Here is a 24384-nt window from a genome sequence, read left to right on the forward strand (position 1 = left end):
CCAGGCACTGAATGCATATGCACAAATTCGTACATAGACACACAAGCATAAACATAAGTAAAAGTAGCTGGTTATGGTAGTTCACACCTTTAATCCCAGCACTGGGGAGGAAAAGAGAAGCAGATGGATATCTATGAGCTTCAGGCCACCTAGAGTTATGAGTCTAAAAAAAAAAATATATATATATATATATATATATATGTATGTATGTAAGTAAATAACATTTAAAGCTGAGCTTCAGGGCTGGAGACATGGCTCAGTGGTTACTGATTGCTCTTCCAGAGGACCCAGGTTCAATTCCCTGGACCCACATGGTAATAGCTCACAACTGTCTGCAACATCAAGATCTGGCATCACCCTCACACAGACATACTTGCAGGAAAAACACCAATGCACATAAAATAAAAATAAATTATTAAAAAAAAAAAAAAAACTAGCTTCAGCTGATGCATAGGAGGGCTTTCTAGTCTAAATGACTGGAGGTTAGCCAGTCGTGTCAGGTTAGTCATGGCCTTGCTGTTCTTTCTGCAGGGTATCCTGGGTCTGGCCCCTTCTACTTACATATCACCTGTAGCATTTAGGAAGTTTATATCCAGAGCCCATTTACTTCTGTTCTAAGAGTCCCAGCAAGAAAATCTAAGCCAGTGGCTATGATCTGGAGAATGCTTTACACTGATCATTTAGATTTATCCTGACTAAAGTTGTGTCCTTCAGCTGTAAAAAATTATCTTGACTTGCAGTGATAGAATCAGGAGCTTTTGTTGCACATCTGACAAGTCACACTGTCAGAGGATTCTGTCCTTGCCCAGAAGCCTCACTGTTCCCAGAGGGTCCAGGGTACTACATAGTGACCACACATGATTTTTGCTCCTCAGGGTGGCCTGTGTGATTCCTCCAGTGGTGGCTACACCACCCTCCCTGTGGGTGGCGAGGCCATCCTCACTATATAGCAGCAGGTTGAGAGCTCTGAAACATTGCCTGAGGGAGCACACCGGCCCCTACCACCGACAGCTGCAGCAGCTAACAGCACTGCGCTCACTGCAGTTCCCGGAGCTGAGGCTGGTACAGTTTGACTCAGGTATGACAGACTCCATTGGCATAGTTTGTGAAGTGAGATACACTTGTTCTGGAATGCAAGACTCTTGCTGTTTCTTTTTTTTTTTTTTTTTAGGGAAGTTAGAAGCTTTAGCAATCCTGCTACAGAAACTGAAATCTGAAGGACGTCGAGTGCTGATTTTATCTCAGATGATTCTTATGCTGGACATTTTAGAGATGTTCTTGAACTTTCATTATCTCACCTATGTACGGATTGATGAAAATGCTAACAGTGAACAACGGCAGGTAAGAAACGATCTTCCTTTCATGGGGTTCTATGGTATGACCCCAGATCATTGGATTTAAACCTCATTTCCTACAGCTGTGAGGTCAGTGCTCTACTGCCCATTCTAGCAAAAGAGCTAGCATTAAGAACATATTTGAACTCCAGACTGACTCCACACACACACAAGTGTGTTAACCAGCTGGGTGTCTGGTCCTAGGTGTCTCAGGACAAATAGTAATCTCTAGTCACTTTGGGATAGTACTGGTATAGGTTAAGAGATGGCTATGTAGCAAAGATATGACTGCTTTTTAGACTGACTTACAAAGAAATGCAAATTGAAAAGTGTTTCCATGTTTTTGTTTACCATATTTGCTAATTTTTAACATTTGGTTAATATGCCGTGCTGATAGGAACCTTTTTATAGCATAACCCTTCAGAAATGGGTTGCCAAACTCAGAGATAAATAGACACTTCATGTAGTGATTCCCATCCAGGACTTCCACACAGCAGCAATACTGCTTCACTCACCGAGTGATTGGTACAAAGAATTGTTCACTATAGAAGTGTATGTGATAAGCTATGACCAGTAACACAGTGTATACTCAGCAGAAAGAAGTAGAGTTCTGTGCGTTGTCAGTGAACCACAGCTGTCTTCACAACTCCAAATGACAGACCAGAAAATTATCAGAAGTGTCTCAGTATAAGCCTGAGTATATAGTACAAGGGGTCCAGAGTGGGAAAAACAAAAACAGTGTTCTTGACAACGCTTTAGTTGCTCTTTTTATGTTTTAAAGCAAATACAAGCTTCTTACATTGCATACAGCAGATAGAAAAGAGCTTGTTTTTTTATAATAGTGTAGTTGTTGTTATTTGAAGGGAGAGGGTTAGTCAACTTTAGTTCTATTTTGACATGGAAATAATTACAGAAGAGAAGTACTCAACATTCATCACACTTCATTGTACTAAGTGATTAGAGAGATCTTTTTGTACTTCCTCAGCCTTACTCCAGGGGCTTCTTGTCTGTAGAGTGCCCTGGCATTGCCTGAGGATAGAGAAGAAAGCACAGCTCCCTCCCTAGCAAGACTTTGCTTTCTTGTGGGGCCTACAGATTGGGCTGACAGCAAGTGCCAGGGCATGATAGGACATGGCATCTTATGTACATGATGCCTGTATTGTCTAAACATGACACTGAGATGCTATGGATAGAAGTTGCTGCTTGTATGAAGGAGAGCTAGAGTAAGATGTTATAAGTGGAACAAATTGGACTGTTAAAAAGTAACTTGAATTGACAGCTCATAGAAAGTATCAAAGGTCTCCCAGTATTCTCAAGAAATGTTAACCAAAGCACTTTGTTTCCTCTCAGGAGCTGATGAGGAGTTTCAACAGGGACAGGCGGATTTTCTGTGCCCTTCTCTCCACCCACAGCCGTGCCACTGGCATAAATCTTGTTGAGGCTGACACTGTGGTGTTTTATGACAATGACTTAAATCCAGTTATGGATGCCAAGGCCCAGGAGTGGTGTGATAGAATTGGGAGGTGCAAGGACATCCACATATACAGGTGATGACAATCCTGGCCCACTCATAGAGGTGCACATAATGAGTTTTGTGGAAGGTATGGGTGCAGGAACTCAGTAACAAACACAGGATAAGAGGCAGAGCCAGATGTACTTGCTGCCATTGGATTTTAAAAGTTCCTGCATACCTGTGAGAGTTATTTTCCTTTTAGACATGTTTCGAGTACTGCTATTCTGTCTGATCTTCATACTTGACCTTGGCTTGAATTTGTAATGTTGTGTGGCTCAGGCCTGCTGTTGTCTTCCTGGTGTTCAGTGCTCATGTGCTACACCTGTTTTAGAGCACCTGGAGAACACAGCTTATGTTTGGTTTGTAATATAAAATACAAAGTATCTGTTGAAAGATTTTTTACATGTCTCATTATCTTCAGGCATATAAATTGTCACTGGTAGCCATTCATGGGTAATTGGGAAGATAGAAGGGCCCCATGGCTGCTTCTAAATTTCTGGGTGTTGTTTATTATTCTAATACAGTACTAGTCTGTGTCTCTGAGAGAATGGAGCTGGGCCACTGTTTCCTAAGGAACACAACAAAAGATAAATGGGCTCCAGATTTTGTGTTGAAGAATATAGTAGACTTGAATTGACAGCTCATAGAAAGTGTCAAAAGTCTCCCAGTATTCCCAAGAAATGTTAACTAAACAGGTAAATGATAGAATGGAAGTAATGCTTTGCAGTTCTTAGGGCAAAGGTCAGATCTGTTTCATAAGTTGAAAAATAAGGTATTCTTATTTAATAGTGGGAATAAAGAAGGCCTAGGAATTTGAATAGTCAATTTCAAGTGTCACAGCACGAAGAAGATCCAGCTCTGTGAGGTAGCATGATACTCAGGTTGAATATAAATACATCTTTCAGCCTACAAACAGGCAGCATATCAAAGAGAAGCTGAGTCTACTAAATGGAAGCTGCCATATCTATGGGCCACACGGATTGCCTCAGCTCTTCTGAAAGCAGTTTGAGAAGACTTATTGAAAAAGTGCTATGCCCTTTATCTTGTCATCATCACACTGAGTCATCTGCCCTATAGTGTAACATTGTTAATTGCAGCAAGAATAGGGAGCATCCATTAGGATGCAGCCATACTCCTATCTACTGAGCAGACAAAAGGAAAGCATATTCATAGGCAGCTTCCTCATGTTGCTTAGCAAAGGGAGCAACTATACATTAGCATATGTCATGGCATACAGGATTGTGCCTCATGCTGCATGCATGAAAGACCAGTCGGTACACCCAGGCTAATAGCATTTTCTAATAGCCTTTGTGTTGGCTGCCTAGGGGAATGGGTTAGAAAAGCAAACAATGATGAAAATACGTATTGCAACAATTCCTTCCCATCTGCCTCTTTATAAAGAACACCCAAAGACAAGCCAAAGTTTGATGCCACCAAAGCCTAACTTGGGAAACATTGCAGAGTTTATTGGGCTTATAGAGCATGAGTGGTTTCTTGCAGGAATGTAGGCAACTTCAAAGTAGCAGCTGTAGCCTAGAATGGATGGATACTTCTGCATCACTGCATAGATGGACTCTCTTCTTCTCACCTTCCCTGGGCCTTTGTACTCTAGCCCATTCATACGCAGTTAGCGCAGAATTGCATACAAAGATGAGGTACCTCCTTTCCCAGCCCATTTTACTGAGAGGATATCAGTAGTTGGTAGGTCTACTCCTGATGGTCTTTTGCAAGCAGGCACAGGTGATCTGATGAAGATTGCTGCAATTTTGCCTGAAGGACAACATTGTACAACAATATATCTGTTAAAAATTTGCCCACAGGGCCCATGTGATAGCTCAGCTGATTAAGCATTTGCCTTTAATTTATCTGAGTTTAATCTCCAGGACCTACATTGAAGGAGATTTATCACTACAACTTTCCATCCATCTTTTCCTCCCTCCCTCCATACTTCCATACTTCCATACCTCCCTTCCTCCATACCTCCTTCCATACTTCTCTATCTATCATCTATCTGTATCTCTGTCATAACTATTATATCACCATAACTATATCACGATAGTGATAACTTGTGAAAACAAATTGTTCTTAGACTTCTACACATGAGTTGTGGCACATGAATGCCTGTGTGTTTATGTTTTTTCTTCCCCACCCCCTCTCTCTGTCAATCAAAGCAGCAGCTATACCCTAGAATGGATGATAATGTCTGCATAGATGGAATCTCTTCCTTTCACCTCTTCTGGGCCTTCTTATTTTATCCTCTCCACAGGCAGGGTTTTTGTCGTTTTTGTTGTTGTTTGTTTTTCAAGATAGGATTTCTTTGTGTATCCTTCTGTGTCCTGGATTCACTTTGTAGATCAGGCTGGCCTTGAACTCATAGTGATTCATCTGCCTTTTCTCCCAGTGTCCTGGGATTACAGGAATGCACCACATGCAGTTTTTTTGTTGTTTGTGTGTTTTTATTAAGAAAAAAAAAAGTGTTACTCATACTGGACATGGTGACATATGCTTAAATCCCAGCATTCAGGAGGCTTAGACAGGAAAGTCACGAGTTTGAAGTTAGTCTGCGCTATAAAACCCAACCGAACCCACTTTTATGAATGTTCTGCTATCAAGTGAATGTGAGGTGGTACATTACATGTTGTATGTATGTGCTGCTATTAAGTAAAAATAAGGTGGTACATTACATGCAGACTGTTGCTGTCCTTATAATCTAAAGGTGGACAGAAATGCAACCTATTTTAGTGTTATGTCATGAATTAGAACCTGGCTGCTTTTTTATATTCCTAAAGCTTATCCTATTATGACAAGACAGCAGTGCTCCTTGATTGGTCACCTGTTTCCATGTTTCTACTTAGAACTTTTTTTCTTCCAGAAAATTTTTATTTGTTCTTTTTATCCCTGTGAGAAATATTGTTAAAATGGTTTAACTTGGGCTAGAGAGATGGCTCAGAGGTTAAGAGCAATGACTGCTCCTCCAAAGGTCCTGAGTTCAATTCCCAGCAACCACATGGCGACTCAAAACCATCTATAATGAGATATGGTGCCTCTTCTGGCATACAGGTGTACATGCAGGTACAACATTGTATACATAATAAATAAATAAATATTTAAAAAATGGTTTAACTTAAGCTTTCTTGACTTTTAGCACTCAGCATCCTAAAAACAAATAATCAGGGCTGGAGAGATGTCTGCTCTTCCAAAGGACCCAAGTTCAATTCTTACACTCACATAGCAGCTCCCAACTGTCTGTAAGTCTAGTCTCAGGAAACCTAGTTCCACCCGCTGTCCTTCATGGGCACCAAGCATGCAAATGGTACACAGACATACATGTAGCCAAAACACCCATATACATATAATTTTTTAAAAATATTTTAAAGCAAAACTGTGAATGTTGTAGAAAAATAATAGACAATGGATGATGGGGCCTGTTTGGGGTACTACCCTGAGACCTCCTCTGGGCATAGCAGTTTGCTGGGAACATGCAAACTGTTCATATGTAATTAAGAATTGGATCTCTTTTGAAAGTCTCTAACTAGGAAGTCAGGAAAGCTGTCAGGTCTACCTGTTGTGCTCAGAAAGTGTCAGAAAGGACACCCAGTCCAGGGCTGGCAAGAATGTCTACATAGGGGGGAATATAGAATCTAGGGGTAGAAACGGTAGCAGGCAGAGGGAAGCATTACAGACTCCAGAGCTCACAAGAGTCAAGGTTGGAGTGGGCGTTGATCAGCACAGGAGGTAGGTGCTGCTTCTCTGGCTACCATTTGGACATGTGCCTGGTATTGGCTTGTGTTTCTAGGTGACATAACTTATTTCATCTATATATTATTACTTTTTTTTTCTCTTTTTCTTTTGTAGGCTTGTCAGTGGCAATTCTATTGAAGAGAAATTGTTAAAAAATGGAACTAAAGATTTGATCCGGGAAGTAGCTGCTCAGGGAAATGACTACTCAATGGCATTCTTAACTCAGGTACTTTTAATATGTTAAGAATACTCAGTGATTGGATATGGTAATACAGGCCTGTACTTCAGCACTCAAGAGGATAATACATTTGATATCAACCTGGCCTTTTTTTAAAATATGGATTCATTAATGAGGGATAATTCTTGTATGTGTTTTATGCTGCCCAAGGCTCAGGTCAGATACAGGATTGTGTCTGTTTCTAGAAATCATTGTGCTTATTATTTGTGTTCAGCGAACTATCCAGGAGCTGTTTGAAGTTTACTCACCCATGGATGATGCTGGCTTTCCTGTGAAGGCTGAAGAATTTGTGGTGCTTTCTCAGGAACCATCCGTCAGTGAAACCATTGCACCCAAAATTGCAAGACCTTTCATAGAGGTGAGAGGACATTTGGTCAACCATAATACTTTCTTGACAATGAGTGTTCTGTTTGAGTCTTGACTGTTTGTGCTTTCTGTGTATGGCTGTATGGGTTCACGCACCTGGCTTCTGAGTACTCAGTCCTTGCTCTGCGTTGATTCTCCCTTTCGTTGATCCTGCAGTCCTCCTGCCTTCTCTCCTCTGCCCCAACTGTAAAGAAGTATCAAGGGTGTAGAGGAGAAGATGCTAGCCATTGTCCTCTTCCCATTAGGACTTTCTGAGACATATTTGATTTTTAGTATTGTCTCAAAGAAACCACCCATGTTATGTGCCCCCCACCCCCAGCACTAGAAACATTGCTCATCTATGTCGGCTGTACTGTTCCTGTAAATTATACTGCTGACTTTGAGACTTAGATGAAGCCCCAGAATGTCTCTTTAGCACTTCTTATGTTGGTTCCTTGCAATATTTTGGATACACATGAGGGATACTGTTGTTTCAGTGTAGGCACTGGAAGGTTTGGAATTGCACACATGGGTCCTGTATGGTGGCTGTCTTTATAGTTACATGACAGATACCTCTCAGGGCTACTTACCTGGCTTGACCAAGTCCCTTTTCACCCCAAGGCTAGGTCTTATTTGCCCCTTGATTGCTGAATATCTCTTCTCTACTGCAGCCTCAAATAAAGAGAAGGGGTTCCTTCCTCTCCAGACTCTGCTCTCCATGCCCTCTTTGAGTGTCCTCTCCGTGGTAACTGCCACACTTCTGATTTTGCTGTGTGACTAGGGTGGTGATTCTGAAACTAAACTATTCAGAAAGTCCCTCTCTTCCTCCTTCCTTCAGCCACTCCCTTCCAAAAGAGACTGCTCTTATTACAATTGCCCATCTTCAGCTGGATGTGAATGGAATTCTGTGCTTTGGGTCTGTTCTTTGTTTCATGTGGTTCTACTATATCTGTCACCATACTGCATAATGATATTCATGAATTCACCACACTGTTCATCAGATCTGTGCATGGATAACTGTTGTGAAGTGTGTTTTTGTAGTGTCTTATGTTATCATGTACATGTCTTCCTACTGAATGTAGGCCGTGAAGTGGTGTCTCTGGCCCGCATACCCTGCATAAATGACTAGTGAAGTATGCCATCTGTGTGCTGCAGCTGCTGTGCACATGGTCTCATGAGATAGATTTATTTTGCATGTTGCTATGAATCTGAATACCTTCATGATTCATTTGTTGGTCATTTGACTGTCTTCTCCCTTGCCTCAGTGCTGGGGATGAAACCCTAGGCTTTGTGTAAGCCTCTACTACTGAGCCTCATCCTTGCTTTTATGTGTATGTTGTGTAGGTAGGTCAGAAGACAGCTTGCAAGAATCAGTTCCCTCCTTCAACCATGTGGGTTCTGGGGACTGTACTTAGGTCATTAGTCTTTGCAGCATTATCCTTTATCTGCTGAACCATCTTAATGTCTTCTGGTGAAGGTTGTTTTGTTTTTTCCTTTCTCTTTTTTTCCTACTGTCTTTTTGTGTTCTTTTTATTTATGGAGTCAGGGCACCCATGCCATTGTTCTTTATATAACTAAACAGATTTCTAGACCTATCATCATCATCAGGGTTTTTTGTATCCAACCTTAAAGATCCTTCAGGTCTCTATGGAGCCCTCTTCCATTGTCTTCTGGAAATGATTTTTGTGGGTCTTGTGCAGTGTGATAATATTTTAAGCTGCAGGTTTTGCCAAATACTCTGGTTGCATGAAGTTTTGTTGATGTTTGGTTTGTTTTTTTTCTTCTTTGTTTTCACTGTGGCTATATTGTCTCATATGTAAGCACCTCTTTTTACATCCCCATCCAGACATTATCAGATGTGTGTTCTTGATAATATGTGGCAGCTTTTTTTTTTAAGATTTGTTTATTTATGTATATAAGTGCTCTATTTGTACAGATGCCTACATGACAGAAGAGGGCATTAGTGCCTGTTATATATTGTGAACCACCATGTGGGTGCTGGACATTGAAATCAGGACCTCTGGAACAGCAGTCCGTGCTTAACTGCTGAGCCATCTTTCCAGCCCCCAGTGGCAGCGTTTTAATGTACATGCCACGTATTCTAATAAAGTTAGCTGTCCTGTATGTTCAGGGCTCTCTTCTACAGTTTTCTTTGGACTTCCTTTTGGCCAGACTTAGCTTTTGTATTTGGACTGAGAACAGGTCTCTGTTTTGCTCTCCCTGTGTTGGCAGCTGTAGTTAATGCTTATATACTAGGTGTGAGATGAAACCACATGGCCATTTCTTGTTCATAGAGTCTGTAATTTTTGGTGGCCTCATTTTTCCCTCATTTTTTGCCATGTTACTATCCTTAAACCAGGTCAGTGTTTTGTTCTTCCATGGAATATTCTTATCTAGCTTGATATTAGTTTTATAAGGTCTATAAGTTCTTAGATCCATCCACATCGCTCATTACTGGAATGCCTATCATCCAGCATGTGTATGAGAATTTTAAAAGAAGGGAACTACCTCTGGAGGCTTGTTGGTTACTTACAGTACAGACAACTACTTTAACATTATAAACTCCTTCATTTGACAAGTCCACCCTCAAGTCTCAGTGCAGACTTTCTGTAGGCCCTCAAGAGCATTGAGTATCTGGAGGAAGATGCACAGAGATCCACAGAGGAAGCTGTGCCTGGATCCAGCACTGTAGTTGTGTCCTCAGACTCAGATGGCTCTAGATATGAGGAGGAACCATCACAGCTGGAGGAGCTGGCTGACTTTATGGAACAGGTTTGGGGATTTTTTTCTTCTTCTTCTTTAAAGCTAGGAATTTGAACATTTGAACCCTTTTGTAAAATATGTTTTATTTGCTTTGACTAAGAACAGTTACTTTTAAAATTAAATGTTGGTGAAAGGATTTTATGAGGAATTGTATTGATCTTTATTAAGTTGCTACTAACCCAGTTCAAAAAAATGTATTTTTGAAATAGCTTACACCAATTGAAAAATATGCATTGAATTACTTGGAATTGTTCCATACGACCATTGAACAAGAAAAAGAGAGAAGCAGTGAGGTAAGAGAATAAAGTTTTGGTCAGTGTAACATACTAAAAGCAAAAATTTTTAAGTGCTGAATATGATTTGAAGTGACTGTGTCTTCATGAAATTAAAGGGACATCTAAATCCTAGCAGTGCAGGTCTTGCTGATCCTGAGATCTGGAAGTCCTGTACTGGCAGCTGGGTTGCTTGCTTTTTATCTTAATGTAATTGTACTTGTTTTGAAGTAGCTTGGACTCCTAGTGGGTTACATGTTTAGGGGCAGAGCATGTGTAGCAGTAAGAACTGAGACATTCCTTTGGGGAGATAGGGCTCTATCATGTGCACAGTGGCTAGGGGAGTTGACCTCTAGGAAGAGATCAGAAATAAGCTATGTGCTCTGATCTCTATAAAGTTCTATGGTGTTTGTTTGTTTTCTGGCAGGATTTGGTGATGGCATCAGTGAGGGATTGGGAATCCCGCAATGCTAGAGCTCTGCAGGAAAGAAAGGCCCAACTGCAGCTTGAACAGGAGGAGGCTGAGCTTCTCACCTATACCCGAGAGGATGCCTATAGCATGGTAAACTAGCCCCACTTCTGAGGACAGCACTCAGCTCCTTTCCTCACCTGACTGCTTTTCTGAAAGCACTTTTTTGATTACTGAAAATTTTTGGTTTTCAAGACAGGGTTTCTCTTTGTACCCTGGCTGCCCTGAAACTGGCTCTGTATACCAGGCCGGCCTCAAACTCTCACAGAGATCCATCCACCTATCTCTGTCTCTGAGTGCTGGTATCAAAAGTGTGTACCACCACTGTTGGAGATAATTAACACTTTGAGGTCTTAACTTAATGGATGGTATTTATGGGATTTTAATAAAACACAGTTTTAAATCCACAGTCATGCTTGAATATTGATCAGAGTTATGTGATGTGGCATATAGCATGAAGCAAAGCGTTTATTGTTTGTGTTCCATAGGAGTATGTGTATGAAGATGCTGATGGACAGACAGAAGTCATGCCGGTATGTAATCCCTCTCCCTGAATGCCTAAGCAAGGGCCAACCTTTCCATAGCTTGGCAGCTTATGGAACCTGCTTTCTCTATGCAGCTCTGGACACCACCCACTCCTCCTCAAGATGACAATGACATCTACATTGACTCGGTTATGTGTCTCATGTATGAGACCACACCCATTCCAGAAGCCAAGCTGCCTCCTGTTTATGTGAGGAAGGAGCGCAAGCGGCACAAAACAGATCCTTCAGGTGTGCACCCCACTGTCTTCCGCTCCCAGGAATTGCTGTGCTGGTGGGAGGCCAAGTGGCTCTTCCTCTGCTGGAATACTTGTCCCTTACACCATTTTCCTGGGTCTTCCTGTTTCAGGGGAGGAGCCTTGATAGTTACATTTGTTAGTACTAGAAAACCACTGGAAGGCTGGGTGCTGTGGCATACACCTGCATTCACAGCACTTGGCATGCTGAGGCAGAATGATCTTAGAGTTCATGGTCCAGTTTGTACTGAGTAGTGAGACTGTTTTGAAAACCCAGAAACAGATAATAGTAAACTCAAGAAAGTGGTTTTGCCTTCAGCCATTCTTTCCATAGTTCCTTAGTCTACATGTCTCTTTGGTGCCTTCTTCCCTTTTTTTAATCCCACTGGTGAGGAAATCTCTCTGTGTCCTATATTGCTGAACTCTGCCTCTGTTCAGCTGCAGGCCGGAAGAAGAAGCAGCGGCATGGTGAGGCAGTTGTCCCGCCACGATCCTTATTTGACCGGGCAACACCTGGTATGCTGAAAATCCGACGTGAAGGCAAGGAGCAGAAGAAGAACCTGCTGCTGAAGCAGCAGACACCCTTCGCCAAGCCTCTGCCTACCTATGTCAAGTCCTCAGGGGAACCTGCCCAGGACAGTCCCGACTGGCTCATTGGCGAGGACTGGGCCTTACTACAGGTGAGTGGCTGTGTTATCGTTAGGGTGAGCATATGCATTTGAAGTGTGTTGACCTGTGTGCTCTAAAACCTTATCCTCCAGGCTGTAAAGCAGTTACTTGAGCTGCCCTTGAACCTCACAATTGTGTCACCTGCCCATACTCCTAATTGGGACCTTGTCAGTGATGTTGTCAACTCCTGCAGCCGAATCTACCGTTCTTCCAAGCAGTGCCGGAATCGTTATGAGAATGTCATCATTCCCAGAGAGGAAGGGAAGGTGAGCTTGGACTGCTTGGTCTCTTTGGGAAGAATTGGCCTCTTCAATGGCCAGGTCTTGCTGTGCATTGCTGGTCAGTGTAGCTGTCCCTGTAGACTGTGGTGAAGTCAGCCTTGATCAGTGAGGCTCACATGTATACAGTACCTAGCACACAATATGGACATTCATGGAGTATCAGTCACCTTGATCTTGAGTCCTGGTTGGTGTTAGCAGTATATGAAACAGATGCCAGCGTCTGTTGTTTCAATTTGGAAAAACTGTGCTATTCAGTCCTTTGTCATAGTTTGTTTTTGTTTTTAAGTATCAGATGAGTAAGGGAAGAACTCTTCTTTGACTTGGTAACCAGCTCACTTCAAGAAGAGTCTGTTCATAATTTCTGTGCTGCTTTCAAGCACAGTCAGTGGTTTGACAAAGCACAGTCTCTTTCTGGGTTAACTTGGAGCATTGCAAGTGTTTATGTACTGATAATATAGCCAAACCATCGTGTCATTCATTTAAGAAGCCAGCTATGGTTTGCATCCTGGACAAAATGAGTCGGTGCTGCTGCTCAGGAATATGCAGGCCTCTACTTGGCTTTCCCTCTACTTGCTCTGAGTTTGTCTGTTTCCATTTCTCCATTTGGCTTTCTTTACACAGCTCCCTCTTTTTTTTTTTTTTTTTTTTTTTGCCACTTGTTGCTAGTTTTTCTGCATAGTGTCCACAGGCCATGTCACACCAGCATTTGCAAATATTTCAGCCCTTTGCCAAGGCAGGTGTGCAGAGAACACTGCTTTTCTGACCACCTCAGTCTGTCTGTTAGCTTAGGAGCAACAGCGATGTTGTCAAGACAGGCATCTAGTCCTTATTTTGGTAAAATTTGTCAAAACAACATTGGTGTTAAGAGGCATGTGTGCCCTAGGGTGAGGTTGCCACACTCACCTCACTTCTGTGGCCACGCTCTGAACCATCTCTCGTCATCTCTGAAACACTCGTCTCAGAACAAAGCATCTCTTTGCTTTTTAATAAAAAGCAAGCCTTCCTCATGACACCATTTGTGGAATCTCCACTGTAAAACGTCCTGAAACCTCACACCCACTCTTTTATGTTCTGGAAGCATTTGTAATAATAGCAGCCATTACCTTAATATTGAAAAAAATAAAGCTAAAATATTTTCTTCTCTTATAGCTGATTTGTGAAGCTAATCCAAAGAAAAAGGCACAAAATATTTATAAGGTACGAGGAGGTGTTCTGAATGAGATGGAAAGCTTTCTGTAAGTGCCTGTGCAAAGGAGCACAGTGAGATTCAGGCTGAGTCTGGACTGTAGAATCAGAAATATAGCACTTAGGGTTTTCTCAAGTGCCTTTTATTCCTATGCATAGAGGCTTTGCTTCCTCACATGAAGGAACCACATAGTGACTCACTGACCCACAGAGACATCCAGAGCCTCCCTGTTGTTCACACCCAGTTGAGGCCTGTAACATGGTGGCTAGATGCCAGTAAGCAAAGCATACTTAGAGCCCTGGAGCTATTATTGGTCATAGCTAGAATCAATCAGGGCTTTGTCTCTGAACACATGGCCTTCCTGCTTTTGGCCTTATCTTGCCTTCACTCTGGTTGGTGGGTTTGATGCACTGGCTCTTACTTTCCCTTCTCCCTGCTTCCCTTTGTTTAGTGTTGTTGTTGTTGTTGCTTTTAAATAGAAGAATGCTTATAATAGGGGACAGTGTTCAAGAAGTAGATCCATGTAACCGTGCATATTTGTTTTTTACTTCTGACTTTCCTTGGCATTCTGTCTGAAATTCAGGCATTCCTCCAGCAACAGACGTGTACATGTGTGTATTTGCCAGAGTATATCACAACTATACTGGATATACATCATTGACTTCAATAGTGGGGTTAGTCAAGGTTTAGAGATACTGAGAAGCAGAGAGAGTCCTGGGCTAGGTGGGGTTGTGAGCTCTTGTCTCTGACCTCTGACCTTTCTCAGACTATCTCTGGACTTTCTTTATCTGAGGGGGAGTGTGTAAGTGTCTTGGTAGCAAGTAAACAACTTTTGAATGTCTTTTTGTGTACCTGCATTTATTTATAAGTAGGAGAAATCACTAAGTATGAATGATGTTACAGGCCCAAGGGAATGCAGTCTTGGACACCCCTGTCGCCCTCACTGTCAACTGTGGGTAGAATATGTCTATTTGGGATCACCACTACTCTTTAGTATCCTTGGGGATTAGACTCAGCTGTGTCACCTGCCGATCATGAGCCTGAGTATTTTGTGCAACCTTTTCCTCCTCAGTGAAGGGAGATGCTCAACTGAGCAAAGATTCCTAAGGATTGGGGAATATTGCCAGCTACCAGCAAATGATGGCCACTCAGTGTTGCTACTGTGGTGTTATGTTATCCCAGAAAGAAAGGAAGGGACTGGGACTTGGGTGTATCCGTTGGAGCTTAGCCACAGGCTTCTGATTCAGCAAATGCTGTTTCCAGAGTATTTGTTTGTCTGCTGATGGTATAAACTTGATGAGCTCCTATCAATTTTGTTTCAGAGTAAGAGCAACCGTCCGCTCCGCACAAGCCAGATTTATGCTCAGGATGAGAATGCCACACATACACAGCTGTACACAAGCCACTTTGACCTGATGAAAATGACAGCTGGCAAGAGAAGCCCCCCAATCAAGCCTCTGTATGTTTCCTGGGCTCTCATTGGGGTACTATGATTGCATCAGCTTAAAAGGCTGGTGATTAAGATTTGCTCTTGATTGTTAACTGTTCTCTTATTTCTTTGTTGTAGGCTTGGCATGAATCCCTTTCAGAAGAACCCCAAACATGCCTCTGTGCTGGCAGAAAGGTACTTCTATGGATTTGATACATTTTTCTTCTTTGAAGTGCATTTGTGTAGTCACTAAGAATACTGAATTATAGTATCAAGAAGCATGATCTAAGGCTTTAGCCATGATGGTACAGACCCTGACTGAGGTTGAGAAACCTTGAGCCTTGAGATCTTTTGCTCTTCAACAGAGTGTGTCTGGATAGCCTCTGCCAGACACATTGAGAGTTGTGTTGCATTTATAAGGAATCTTCATCCCCTCTTGCTTTGTGGCAGGGGCTTTGTTCTCAGGTTTAGTGAATATGTTCCAAGGCTAAGAGAAAGATTGCAAGGAAGTAGCTTCCCCAGGCTCCTCTGCCTTGCAGGTACAACTTTTGTTGGTTATACCATAAAAGAATATTCAGTTTAGAGATAACATTAGAGATGAATGTACTTAGGCATTCAGTAAAGGAAAAAGAAATTAGTTGTTGGGTGGATAGTGAAATGGGAGATGGGAGAGTGAAATGGGAGATGGGAGAATGAAAGCACTCTCTTTGAAGCTGAACTCTGGGCTGGATACTGGCAGTGTTTTTGTATGTTCTCCGGGATGAACTATTAGGAAGGAGATATGATTAGGTGAAACAGCCACCTCTGACTTCATCACTGTAACATGTGCATACTGGTCACTTTCTGTCCACCCCCTGCTTTTCTGTTAAATGCTGTATGTCTCCTTGTCACATAGCTGTGAGACTAGTCCTTGCCAAAGAGTCAACTCATGGTACGTTGGCTGAGAGCTTCCTTTAGCAGTGCCCTGTGTGACCTGGGCTTTTCACCTCTCAGTGTTCCATCTCCTGGTGCTGTACCACCACGTGGAAACTTGAAGCCCAGCCCTGAAGTGCTTTTCAATAGGGATTACTTTCAGAGGTGGCTTCTATTATTCATTTGTTATCTGTACTTCTGCAGCGGTGCTTATTGGGTGGGTGAAATGATGAGTTAATTCAGCCATTTCATTAATAGGTTAAGGGCTAGCATGGCAAACAGTGCTTAATGAAGGGTACTGGCATGCCTTCCATAGTTGTGTGTAACATGAAAGAGGGAGGAGAGGATCTTCACAGATATCTGTGTTTTGAGTATAACACAGGACATAAAGGAGGATACTTGGGGTTTGGGGAGAGTAGTGTCAGGTGCTAGGATAAGGGGGTATTTAATCATGTCCCTGGGAAGGTGGGGTGTGAGCTAGGCCTGAAGGGGAGGCTGAAGACGAGACTCAGGCCACTAGAGCAGTATAGGCAAAGTATAGGCAAAAAAACAGGGCCCTCACGTAGCTAGATGTGGGAAATGATGAGGTCACTGTGGCCTGTCATGTAATTTAGCTGGGTGGAAACCTTAGAGCATCTAGGGTGCTAATAGCAGGGTTGTGTTTAGTCAGGTAGGAGGTGAGGGGTATTTGTCTAGAGTTGTGGGATGGCTCTGGACAGGCTCTAGGTTCTTGGGTAGGTTGTAGAGGACATGTGAAGGTATGTCTGGGTCAGACCCACAGAGTTCCTGAAACTCATGTATGCTGGGGGAGGGTTGGGGGAGAGATTGTATTTGTTTTCTTTTTGAGACAAGGCTTTATTGAAGGCTGGCCTTGAACTTATGGTAACCCTCCTGCCTCAGCCTCCAGAATGGTGGAAATCCTGTACAGGTATGAGCCACCATGCTCTGTATACGGGCTTTTTGTTTTGTTTTTGGTTTTTTAAGTAAAAAACCTTACGCTTGTTAAGCATTGCATGACTTCTTTTTGGCATATATACATCTCCATCATTACTCTTCTTATACATTAAGTCAAGTCATTTTTTGTTGTTGTTTTGGGGGATGTTTGTTTTTGTCTTTTGGGTTTTTTGTTTGTTTGTTTGTTTTTGTTTTTGGATTTTGGTTGTTTGAGATAGGGTTTTTCTGTATAGCCCTGGCTGTCCTGGCACTCGATATGTAGACCATGCTGGTCTCAAACTTAGAGCTCCACCTGTCTCTGCCTCCTGGGTGCTAGGATTAAAGGTGTGCACCACCACTGCCTGGCTGTTTCTTAACAGAAGCCTGAAATATACTCAGTTTGGTAGCTGAGACTATGCCAGTGTGTAATAGATGAGTAGTGAATATGTGTACAGATCAGTATATACCCTGAGCCAAAACACAGCTCATAGTGGGGCTGAAATGAATGAGACAAAGGGTGCTTTCATCAAACTATTCAGGGCAATATGAGCTTAAAACTAATGAAATGTGGGTCTGCAGATAGGGCTCAGTGGTTAAGAGTTTGGTTCCTAGCACCTGTTAATCCAACTCCAGGGAATCTAGTGCCAGCTATCTTCTGGCCTCCATGGATACCTATATTTACATGCATAAACTCAAACACATATATATGTTTTTAAAAATTAAATCTATTTTTTAAAAAACAAACCAGAAAACCCTTATGAATTGTTTCTAGAATTTTCTAAGCAATATTTTAAGAATGATTTATTATGTATACAGTATTCTGCCTGCATGTACGCCTGCATGCCAGGAGAGGGCACCAGATCCCATTATAGATGGTTAGGAACTACCATGTGGTTGTTGGGAATTGAACTCAGGACCTTTGGAAGAGCAGTCAGTGCTCTTAACCTCTGAGGCATCTCTCCAGCCCCTCCAAGCAATATTTTTTACTATGGCTGATATATGTAACTGAAGCTATAAATAAAAGGATTTTTTAATTAATTATTTATTTATTATGTATACAATGTCTTCAAGTATGCCTTCACATCAGAAGAGGGCACCAGATCTCATTACAGATGGTTGTGAGCCACTATATGGTTGCTGGGAATTGAACTCAGGACCTCTGGAGAGAGCAGTCAGTGCTCTTAACCTCTGAGCCATCTCTCCAGCCCGATAAAAGGATTTTTTAACTTTGGCTTTTTACCTTTAAGTGGAATCAACTATGACAAGCCACTGCCTCCCATTCAAGTTGCATCTCTCCGTGCAGAGCGAATTGCAAAAGAGAAAAAGGTATGGTGCCCTGGACCCTGTGTCATTTCAGAAACATGCTGTTGTATTATGCTGTCACCCTGGGCTGGGTCCAGTTTCATTAGCAGCTTCTCTTTCTACCTGACCCTTCTAGGCTTTGGCTGATCAGCAGAAGGCACAGCAGCCACCAGTGACACAGCCACCCCCTCAGCAGCCACAGCAGCCACAGCAGCAGCAGCCACAGCAGCAGCAACAGCCCCCACCACCTCCACAGCAGCCACCACCACCACTGCCCCAGCCACAGGCAACAGGCAGCCAGCCACCAGCAGGCCAGCCTACTGTCCAGCCCCAAGTCCAGGTCCAGTCTCAGCCACAGTCTGTGCCAGCACAGTCCAAAGGGCAGCCCACGATGACAACTGTCGGCAGTGCTGCTGTGCTGGTGAGAGCCTCTAAACGCACAGTCTATGAACCTCTCTCTGTGAGAACTCAGGGTGTACCCCGGGGGAAGCCTGCATTTTCACCTGCCTGAGTCATCCTCAAAGGCTCATAGACTAGTCTCACTGGGTTGGGAGGGTAAAGCCATTCTTTGGTACAAGGATCAGGGCTAAGGAGAACCTGAGTCCTAAAGTTGGGTGTAGTTGCATATGATTGTAATCCAAGCTCCAGAGGGATTGAAACAGGGAGATCTTGAGTGTGAGTCCTGCCTGGGCTGTAAAACAAGACTGTAACTCAAACAAAAAAGAAGCTGGATTCTGTAAAAGAAGACAGATGGGCTTGTTCCCTTCAATCACTGAAAGTGGAGAGAACAGTTTACCTTCAGTGTCAGTGTGCATGTACAGCCACCACCTAAAGATGTTCTACTTGTACCCACCTACATTCTCAAGCACAAATATCCAAAGGAAATTCAGAGTTTTGGCTCTGGAGGACAGAGTTGTCAACATAGATGTTTATGTTCATTTTTCCGTTGTGTTTGTCACACAGACATTGAAAACGTGCAGAGTTACATTTGAAGAGAACAGGCACTGTGCTAAGTGGGATGACACTTCAGGCTGTCAGCTAGGCATGAGGAAGTATTTGTGTGCTGTGTGCAAATGCACATGAGTGCTATTACATGTGAAATCCAAAGGTTTGGGTGGTCTCAGGAGCCATCTACTTGGTTTTATGAGATGGGCTTCACCTGGGTTTTAGCAGATTTGGCTAAGTAAGCTGGCCAGTGGACTCCAGGGATCCTCCTATCTACACTTCCAAGATGAGTACAGGGATTATAGGCACACACCACTACTTGCAGGTTTTTACATGGATGCTAGGAGTTAAACTCAGATTCTCATAATTGCAAAGCAAGCGCTTTATCAACCAAGACCTCTGAGATCTTGAATCATTACATTGAGCTGTGTTGGGTTTTTGTATGTGCGTGAGCAACATTCTTTCTTCACTCAGATAACACATTTACTAAACACTATGTGGCATGGGGACTTTCACAGAAAGGTGGATGGGCAATAATCTCCTGTCCATTGAAGTTTACCTTCCTATGTGGATTAGAGTAATAATCGTAGAAGAAAATGGACAGTGATTAGTTGGTAGGAAGATTTCTAAATAAATAGCATCTGAAAGTTGAGGCCTGAGTGACAGGAAAACATTTGAGAGCAGAATGGAAGCAGCTGGTACAAACTCCTGCATGGGGCCAGTGTAAGGAACAGGGGACATTTAGGCTGAAGGTAATGCATATGGTAAGGGGAAGGGGAAACCAAGCTGGAGACAGCCCAGGTGGTAAGGAGCAGGCTAGAATCTGAAGGCAGCCAAGGGAGTATGTTTTGGAATTTGCATTGGCTGATAATAATTGATTTTGTATTTTCTGCAGCAGAAGATCTGGCCTGAAGTTAACCTAAGTTTCTGTTTTCAATAGGCAGGAACCATTAAGACATCAGTCACTGGAACAAGCATCCCAACAGGTGAGGTGGGTGCAGAGGGCTTGAAAATGGAGCTCAGTCTTTCTCTTGCCTCACCAACATCCTCCTCTCTAGGCACTGTGAGTGGAAATGTGATTGTGAACACAATAGCTGGTGTTCCTGCTGCTACCTTTCAGTCCATTAACAAGCGCCTGGCATCACCTGTGGCTCCTGGAGCTTTGACTGTGAGTCCCATGTTCGGAGAATATACCATGACTTGTGTTTTGGGAAGATTATTTGCTTTTTGAATGTTGCATAGATGAGAAAAGTAACTGGTTTAGTTTGAATTTCATAAAATATGCACCTGGTTGGGGTTAGGAAACTACTCTTTTGTATTGTTAGAAAAGGATGAATTTCCCCATACCACAAGTTTTCAGAGAGGAGAGAGATGGTGTATGAAGAAACAGCAGCCAGTGCCCTTAACCTAGGTGCTCCTTATCTGTGCCTCACTGTACCAGTAGAAAGCAGAGGTGAAGTGATTATCCTGGTAGAGTACTGTGCTGGAGGGGGTCTCAGAGCCATATGAGGGGAGCAAGCAACTTGGTTTCCCAGGGTGAAGGGAACTGGGCAGGAGAGAGCCATCACAGGCATCAAGATAGAAGTTGGTGGTAGGAAGATCTCCCTAGGTGGAAAGGAAGTGCCCTCTGTGGCATAGCACAGAGCATGTGATCAGAGGGTTTTCCTATGTCAGCCACCTGCTTTTCTTTTCATTGTTTACAGTCAAAACACAGCATTAGAACAGCTATTCTGTTACACAGGCTGACATCTGTATAAGAAGATGCATTCCAAAGCTCTAATGCTATAGCCTCAGCATGGAATCCCTTTGGGAGATGTGGTTTCTCTGATAACCTACAGAGGTAGACACAAAAATGGATGGAGTTGGGAGGGGTACAAAACCATAGATACAAATGCTTGTGTATAATCTGTGGGTTTGCTAAATATGACAAAGGAAGCCAGGAGGGGAAGGGACTGGCCTCACCAGGTGGTGTCAGAAGAGTTGGGGAGCCATACACTAAACAGTGATTCTTGACACACAATTCACACTTTTTTTTGTTTGTTTATTTTTGTGCCTCTGCCTCCCTAGTGTTGGGATTAAAGGCATGCATCTGGATTCCCAGCTGAATTCACACTTTGTAACAAGTCGCTGAAACTATGGACTTCTAAAGGGAAACACCTTGCCTTGGTTTGGGCAGCTGTGATAACATTCCTACATTGCCTTTCTAGACATCTGGAGGTTCTGCTTCTGCTCAAGTGGTCCACACACAACGAGCAGTTGGTTCCCCAGCGACTGCCACCACTGACCTGGTGTCCATGACAACAACTCAGGGTGTTCGAGCAGTCACTTCCGTGACAGCCTCTGCAGTGGTCACTACCAACCTGACTCCAGTGCAGACTCCAACCCGGTCTTTAGTAACCCAGGTGTCCCAAGGTAAAGGGTCTTAGTGTTTTCCTGAGCCAGTATCTACTATTAGAGCTTCAGGAGAACTGAGGACAAGAAGGTCTGACAAGCCATCCTCTTTACAGCCACAGGGGTTCAGCTCCCTGGAAAAACCATTACCCCTGCTGCCCACTTCCAGCTTCTAAGGCAGCAGCAGCAGCAGCAACAACAGCAGCAGCAGCAACAGCAGCAGCAGCAACAACAACAACAACAGCAGCAGCAGCAGCAGCAGCAGCAACAGACCTCACAGGTTCAAGTTCCACAGCTTCAGGGCCAGTCCCAGTCTCCTGCACAGATCAAAGCTGTGGGCAAGCTGGCACCGGTGAGCATATTTTTCATCATAGCATTACAGGCATGCCTAGCCTTTATGCAATTCAGAACCTATTTTGCAAAAATCTAGCATTGTCTTGAGGTGGAGAGCCTGTTGTTTTTTTTTTTTTTTATTTAACACAACTTTGCACCCAGTTAAGTATGAGTCATCTATCTGAGAAGCATTGGGAAACCTTAGTTTCCTGCTGGCAGGTGCATCTCCAAGCTCAAATCATAGGCAGTGTATTGCCACAGCTCATTTTCCAGAGGACTAAAAGGACTTTGTGCACCATGCTTGGAGGATGGTACAAAGGTGCTCCTCTTCAGATGCAGCTAGGTCACAGCATGCTTCTCTTTGTTGCTTGTTTGAACATTGATGTTCCAAGTTTTGCCAGTCTGTTATCTTGCCATCTTTTATGATACTGTGTTTACTTTAGAAGGAAATGCTATGTCCTTGCCACAAATGAGAATCATTAGTTATTAGAATCAACATCATAAGGAACCAGGAAAACAGACACAATGTGAACAAGAACTTGTCTGGTGATTCCTATTGACTGCTGGGCCTGATCTTGTTAGCTGCTGGTCAGAGGCTGGACTCACTAGAGCTGAGCTGAGCTGCGGCCACCTCTCTGAGGCTGGGGAAGGATCCAGAGATGTATCAGTTATCCTGTCTTCTTCAATAGCATCTCCTGATTGTGTTGATGACCACCTTAACCTTGTTCCTTTTGAGAAGTGGTGATTGGGCACCTCAGATGGGAGCTTCACAGCTATGTGTGGCTTCTACAAGCATGTCTGCAGTTATGTTTCAGGGCTCCATAGGCCCCCAAGGCTGAACTAGACAGCCCTGTCTAGCCTTTTTCCTCCAGTAAACCAGAGTGATTGTTCTTAACTACTCTAAAGCCAACAGAGGCAGACTGCCTGATAGCTCTGACTGGCACTGAGACTGTTCTCTCAGCATTTCCCACCCATTGTAGTTGCCAGGAGTCCTGCTCACCCTCTTGTTCCTTTATCCTTCACCCACATTCTCCAAATCCAGTTTCAAAGCCACTGTCATTTCTTATCCAGAGAGATGTTATGAATAACTCATAATTTGGGGATTTGGAGGAAGTAATTTTTTTTAATGTGTTTTGAACTAGTGTTTTAATAGCTTTGGTTCTGTTCTGTAAGTCAGGTGATATCATGTAGCTGTTGTTGGCCTTGAACTCTTGGTCCTCCTTCTTCTACTTCTGTTGTGTTAGAATTGCAAGCTTGAGCCACCATGCCCAGTTCGTTATCTTGGTGTTTGCACTTTTTGAAAGGCATAGATAGTTTGTTGCCCAGTTATTACTATTGATAGAGTTTAGTTACAAAGTCATTATTTTTTTTAGACTGACTGTGAGAGTTAAGAACCTAGAAAGTTTACTTTGAACTTAGTGATTTGTCAGAGTTGCTGTCCCCAGTTTCCTCACTGAAGTGCTGATTTTCATTTAGTGCCCACTTACCTGAGGGGATGATTTATATTCTGTATATCACCTAATGTACCTAAATCCTTAATAGAGATGGAGGGTGGCTTATGGTTAGCTCATGTACAGAACATGCCTTATTTGGGTTTCAGGAACATATCATCAAGATGCAGAAACAGAAGATGCAGCTGCCACCACAGCCCCCAACACCACAGGCCCAGCCAGGACCTCCACAGCAGCCGGCGCAAGTGCAAGTGCAGCCCCCACAGCCCCAACAGCAGCAGCAGAGTCCTCAGCTCACCACAGTCACAGCCCCACGGCCTGGGGCTTTGCTCACAGGCACCACAGTTGCCAACCTTCAGGTGGCCCGGCTTGTAAGTTCCCATTTATAATATTTGTTGTCCAAAGTGCCATCTCTGCATTTCCCTAAACCTTTTTTGTTTTTTAATTGTTGGTGGTTTGGGGGTGGGGGAGCATGTGCCACTGCATGTTTATCTAGGTTGGACAACTTTGTAGAGTTGGTATTCTTCCATCTTTACATGAGTACAGAGACTAAACTCGGATTGCTAGGCTTGCACAGCACACACCTTTACCTGCTGAAGATTTGGTCCTTAGAAAGGATGAGGTACTAGGCTAGTGAGAGGTGGTGCTTACAGAATCACCAAAGTGTCACTGAACCTGTTAGAAACTGAGTGGTTGGGGACAGCAGAAAGTGAACAGTGAAGGTTAGGCACAGCACACTGGCTGTCCTGTTGGTTGCAGTGGAAGGGTAAGGGAAACTTCACTATGGCTAGATAGAGCACAGGACCTCAGTGCATGTATGTTGCAAGCACACAGGTTCCATGGCCAGCTCACTACTGACCACTTGGCAGCATGGAGAGCCTGAGGGCTTAAAGAAAGGAACATAGCAAGATAGTGGTATCTGGGGAGATGTGCAAGCTCTGGTCACAACAGCCAATGATGGGTGACCCTTGGAGTGCTTGCCCAACCAGTGCTGCTGCGCCAGTCTCCAGGTGTTTTGTATTTGAGCTGTCTTTTACAGGTGAAAGAACTATGTCACACAGGCTGGCTAATTACATGCTAATACCCTGTACCTGGCAAT

The 24384-nt window shown here is 43.3% G+C and overlaps 1 protein-coding gene and 1 non-coding gene across 16 annotated transcripts in view; both read left to right on the plus strand.

The window, feature by feature from the left end:
* Ep400 (E1A binding protein p400) overlaps positions 1 to 24384 on the plus strand; it is a 105367-nt gene that overhangs the window by 72961 nt on the left and 8022 nt on the right. For 9 of the 15 annotated variants that reach the window (XM_060382626.1, XM_060382624.1, XM_060382628.1 and 6 more), the window contains 22 exons: positions 876 to 1078; positions 1172 to 1341; positions 2685 to 2881; positions 6703 to 6814; positions 7041 to 7184; positions 9785 to 9943; positions 10144 to 10227; positions 10634 to 10768; positions 11164 to 11208; positions 11295 to 11448; positions 11892 to 12133; positions 12215 to 12388; positions 13553 to 13600; positions 14912 to 15048; positions 15157 to 15213; positions 18111 to 18189; positions 18302 to 18586; positions 20051 to 20096; positions 20169 to 20278; positions 21318 to 21522; positions 21618 to 21853; positions 23435 to 23656. In XM_060382626.1, the coding sequence (XP_060238609.1) occupies positions 876 to 1078; positions 1172 to 1341; positions 2685 to 2881; positions 6703 to 6814; positions 7041 to 7184; positions 9785 to 9943; positions 10144 to 10227; positions 10634 to 10768; positions 11164 to 11208; positions 11295 to 11448; positions 11892 to 12133; positions 12215 to 12388; positions 13553 to 13600; positions 14912 to 15048; positions 15157 to 15213; positions 18111 to 18189; positions 18302 to 18586; positions 20051 to 20096; positions 20169 to 20278; positions 21318 to 21522; positions 21618 to 21853; positions 23435 to 23656 (3244 nt within the window). The remainder of the gene's footprint in view (positions 1 to 875; positions 1079 to 1171; positions 1342 to 2684; positions 2882 to 6702; positions 6815 to 7040; positions 7185 to 9784; positions 9944 to 10143; positions 10228 to 10633; positions 10769 to 11163; positions 11209 to 11294; positions 11449 to 11891; positions 12134 to 12214; positions 12389 to 13552; positions 13601 to 14911; positions 15049 to 15156; positions 15214 to 18110; positions 18190 to 18301; positions 18587 to 20050; positions 20097 to 20168; positions 20279 to 21317; positions 21523 to 21617; positions 21854 to 23434; positions 23657 to 24384) is intronic. The other 6 variants (XM_060382629.1, XM_060382630.1, XM_021644928.2 and 3 more) reach the window with 2 other exon arrangements.
* On the plus strand, positions 2311 to 2443 carry LOC132653879 (small nucleolar RNA SNORA49). Its single transcript, XR_009591707.1, has one exon. It is a non-coding gene; the product is annotated as a small nucleolar RNA SNORA49 (small nucleolar RNA).

Source organism: Meriones unguiculatus, chromosome 4 (assembly GCF_030254825.1).
Source record: "Meriones unguiculatus strain TT.TT164.6M chromosome 4, Bangor_MerUng_6.1, whole genome shotgun sequence".
Classification (NCBI taxonomy): domain Eukaryota; kingdom Metazoa; phylum Chordata; class Mammalia; order Rodentia; family Muridae; genus Meriones; species Meriones unguiculatus.